This window comes from Trypanosoma cruzi, genomic scaffold, assembly GCF_000209065.1.
Source record: "Trypanosoma cruzi strain CL Brener 1047053516737 genomic scaffold, whole genome shotgun sequence".
Lineage (NCBI taxonomy): Eukaryota > Euglenozoa > Kinetoplastea > Trypanosomatida > Trypanosomatidae > Trypanosoma > Trypanosoma cruzi.
Window position 1 is genome coordinate 323,728 of NW_001849556.1, and position 4,459 is coordinate 328,186.

General features: G+C 40.5%; 3 protein-coding genes across 3 annotated transcripts, besides 5 other annotated features; all 3 read right to left on the reverse strand.

The window, feature by feature from the left end:
• On the reverse strand, positions 1-741 carry Tc00.1047053510395.10 (ATP synthase, alpha chain, mitochondrial precursor, putative; the record flags this gene model as incomplete). The annotated part of the gene is made up of 1 exon (XM_798269.1): positions 1-741. A coding segment is annotated over one exon (741 nt), but the record flags the coding sequence as incomplete, so codon positions are not given.
• Positions 1-4,459: a sequence feature (heterozygous, non-Esmeraldo-like haplotype).
• On the reverse strand, positions 1,060-1,494 carry Tc00.1047053510395.20 (hypothetical protein, conserved; the record flags this gene model as incomplete). The annotated part of the gene is made up of 1 exon (XM_798271.1): positions 1,060-1,494. The coding sequence occupies one exon, from the start codon at positions 1,492-1,494 to the stop codon at positions 1,060-1,062; it is 435 nt and encodes a 144-aa protein (XP_803364.1).
• Positions 1,737-1,760: a microsatellite.
• Positions 2,203-2,632: a mobile genetic element.
• Positions 3,341-3,396: a sequence feature (A-rich).
• Positions 3,442-3,562: a microsatellite.
• Tc00.1047053510395.30 (GTPase, putative) lies at positions 3,624-4,459 on the reverse strand (the record flags this gene model as incomplete). Its single annotated transcript, XM_798270.1, has 1 exon — positions 3,624-4,459. A coding segment is annotated over one exon (836 nt), but the record flags the coding sequence as incomplete, so codon positions are not given.

The window sequence follows — 4,459 nt, forward strand, 5'->3', positions numbered from 1 at the left end:
TGATGCGCGCCACGTTGAGCAAACGCTGCCCAATGGAAACGTAGATGGAATGACCGCATCTTTCGACAGGATCTGCTGGTTGATGCGCACCTGGTTGATGATCGTGGACACGGCAATGGATGTTTTCCCGTCTGACGATCGCCCACCAATCAGCTCGCGCTGGCCACGGCCAATGGGAATCATTGTGTCTACGGCTTTGAAACCGGTGAGCAGGTTGTAGTTCACTGGAGAGCGTGACACGATGTTCGGAGCGCCGGTGTCCACCTTGCCGACTGTTTGTTCCAGCAGACTGCGGCTGCGTGTGAACAGGCCGACGGGGACCTCGTGGCCAAGTGGGTTCACCACCTTGCCAAGCACGCCCGCGCCCACGGGAATGTGGAGCAGCTGGCCCGTCGCCATCACCTTCTGGCCAGACTGGACCTCCGTGATGTTATCCATCAGAATAATGCCGATGCGGCCGTCCTTCTCCAGGTTGAATACCAAGCCGGCGGCAAACGTTGTCGGGTTCACCTGGATCTGGATGATGGTGTTGTAAGCCACGCCAGGGTTGCCAGGTGCAGGTATGAGCGTGGCAATGGTGCCATCGATGGAGTGCACATAGCCAATCATCTCCGTCGCCTTAAAGAACGACTTCTGTCCCGCGGCAGCCGAGGCAGCGGCCTTCGCGCTGCCCGCCGGTGGTGCTGTGGAGGCGAAGCGTGCCGGCAGGCCCGCAGCAAACTTGGAAAAGAAACGGCGCATATCTATTTCTTTTTTAGAGGTCTTGTGGATCTGATTGACAGAAAGAAAAAAGGGGTAACCAATAATGAAATGCTCTTATCGGAGAAGCCTTTTTTAGATTCGTGGCTTCATTTTTTGCAAAATGTAGTGGCCAATGTATCACATGTAAGATGAAAATGCTCAAAACTTTTAATTTTAGTGCGTATATGCTAGTATTGAAAAAAGGCTTTTCCGTGACAAGGCTGTATCCTCGCGTCGCTTCATTGTTCTCTTTTAAGGAAATCACTCCTTTTTTTACTTTTTACTTCTCCCTTGTTCTTCCTGTCCTTCATTCACCTCCTAAATTTCCTTAATCAATAGACCGCGTTTGTGGTTTGGTTGCCAGTTTGTTTTGATTTCTTGGACAAAGACAGAATCGGGCTCCAAAGACGGAAAAACAGAGCGTCGACCTATAATTACAAAGATGATAAAAAGAAACAAACATTTTGTCAAGACACGGGAGAAGAGAATAATTTCTTTTACGCCCATGCTAGCCAGCGATATTTTCCCCCCTGCCATATAGCTCAACTCGCTTAAAAGCCTTGTTTTGCGATACGGTAAGAGCGCTTTTTGGTACGACCAATATTCATGCCAAACACTGGCGCATAGGTCCTCCCCTGAATTGTTATGGTGTTGGATATGACGTTTCAAAGGTTCATCCATGAGATCGATGCGTCGATCCATAGAAGCTACAAACGCGACAAAGGGCTTCGTAAGAGCCGTTCTTAACCCCATTCCGATATATTTCTCTTCCTACAATCTATTCTACGGGTTGATCCATGCCTTGAAAAGGGCCAAGCAAATGAGTACAAAAAAGAAAGACTTTCCTCTCTCTTGGAAATGATGAATGGCAAAAGGAATTTAACGTTCCTCCTCGTTCTACTCCCCAGTATGGTTGTCAGATGTTACATCTAATTAGAAGTTTCTCAAAATACAGAAACAAATACAAATACAAATGCAAATAATAATAATAACATTATACATATATATATATATATATAATGCAGCAAGATTATTAAGAAAAAATAATAGCAAAATTTAATAAAACGGAGGCTACATTGCGCATTGCTCCATTAAGCGTCATTTAGTTGCCCCTTCCCCCTTTTTTCTTAAAATTCTCCTTTCTGATCGCTGACCAAAATGTCGTAAACATTTTCCAGCAACTTTTATATAAATCTAGAGAGAATATTGAAAACCAACAGTTATTTTACTTCCATTAACTCTTAAGTGCGTCTCCAATGAAAGAAGTAACTTAAATATTTTACGCTGATGGCATACCCAAAAGCAAAGATAAAACTCTATGTATAGTTGCTATTGGCTAAGCTTTTTATCGCTGACCGACCAGGAGGCGTCGCAAATCCAATTATGCATCCAGTCAGTAAAACCAGAGAAATAGAGACTTCAATTTCTGTCCCATGATAAAATTTGGCCAAGAGAAAAGGGAATAATCTTCTGGGCCGCTGACTGGATCCTAAAATTATTTATAAAAACCAAACAAGATAGAGAAAAAGAGGAACCCAGAGGTAGTTAATTGCCTCAATGTCTTCTACTAATAAAATATTTATATTCTGTTGACCGCTCACGTGGCCTTTTGTCCTCAGTTAGGATTTGGAATGTTATTACTTACGAAGTGGCAGACTTTGGGGTCCTCCAGCCACAAGACCCCGCCGCGCGGTGGGAATCAAAAAAGGGTGGGTGGGAAGGTAGAATAAAAATCAGGGTTCTCCGGCCGCCATCGGCACCCTAAAGTCGTGGCCTTTCTAAAATTCATACGGTAGAAAAGTATCATAAAGAATGCCTTCATTTATCAGGATAAATACACATTCGTTAAGTTAGCTACCTCCCCCTATGAAAAATCTCTTCACAAGCACCTAAAATTTTGATAACATTACCAGAAATGGCTAAACCGATAGTACAACAGGAATGCATAGATTAAAATCAGCGGTCAAAATAACAAGAAAAACAAAGTCCGATTCAAGCAATTGCAGCCTAGAGTAAAAAAACCCAGCCACACATCCGAAATAGAATTAATTAAATCCACTAGAAATAGATCCAACAGGTTGGACAATAACAAAGCAGACCAATAGACGCCCAACAGCAATTGATTCAATATAAGCAAAATCATGACATACTGTCTTCTCCTTGTCCACGGAAAGGGCCAATGGTAAAGGAAGATAAATGGCAATACAGAAGTTAAATCAGTAAGGGAGCTGAGATATAAATCATACAATGAACACTGGAATAGAAATCAGACCTAATGTCCCTTTGGGACACAAATGGGCGTTATGACAAGTTTTCCCTTCTGCAGAGAGGATAGCCGTTCATAGAACAACAACACCAAAGTCTCTTTTTGTATTCAAAAAAAAAAACTACAAAAGTTTTCCAACAACAACAACAAAAAAGGACAAACATAAATAACGTCAACCTGAAGGGTGGTGTGTCTAGAATGCTCAACTCTGAGAAAGAGTAAATAGAGGAAATTAAATACATAGAAATACACGCGAGCAACTATATACTGTATGAACCTCCCTATTTGAGTACAATTACATCATTTTAAATAATGGTTTTTATCTTGCTTAGGAAAAGAAAAACAAAAACAAAAAAAAAAGTTAAATTAGAAAGCAACAATAATGACAACATTATTAGGGAGCGCTGTTAAACCACTTACTACACACAATACGATATTATTATTATTATTATTATTATTATTATTATTATTATTATTATTATTATTATTATTATTATTATTATTATTATTATTATTATTATTATTATTATTATTATTATTATTATTATTATTATTTATTACCAATGTTAACTCATATTAGTTTACTCTCTGCTTCAAAAACCTACACTTTTCTTGTTCATTTTTTGGCTGCAGCAAGGAAACGATTCCATAAATCATCATCATTATAGTTGTTATTCGTCTCCTTGGCTCGAGGAATTTTAATGGCAGGTTCGGACATGGACCTCTTTCGTTGTTCCTTCTTTTTCAAAATGATCTGCTCGGACATATAACTAGCAACTGTCGCGTGGATATTCGTTTCTTTTTTACTCTTCTGAATTTGCTTTTCATTGGAAGAATCAGCCCCAGAATAGTCACAAGTATTCTGCAATGTTTCCTCATCAGATTTTTCATTGTGATCCATAGCACCTTCAACTATGTTAAACGTGCCATAATGTTCAATTAGTTTCATTTGTTTTGCCTCTGGTAGCTCCAAGGCATCACGATATTGCTTATTAGAATCAAAAGGTGGAGCGCTGAACCACGGGATTCGTCCTCTTTGCCAGTCGTAGAGAACCATACGCGATGCGGCTTCTGTATCGGGTTGACCGCCACTAACAAGTTTACCCCTAAGCTTTGCCAGTTTTTCAAGGAAGTCATTCACATCCCTCCAGTCAGAAACACCATATGTGGCAACTATGTCTTTAGGCTTCACAATCTCAAGAACCGTATTTACAACATCTGTCTTGTCTACATTTCCCAAGCGTTCTACACGTACAACTCCCTTTAAAACGGCCTGAACATCATTGTTTGTTTCGCGATCATAAATGACACCGGGACAATCAATAAGAAAAATAGTCTTTGTGAGAGCAACATACTGCCAAACTTTCGTTTCTCCTGGTATAGGTGCAACCTTACAAACGGATTTTCGCCGAAGAGTATTAATCAGAGAACTTTTACCAACGTTGGATAGCC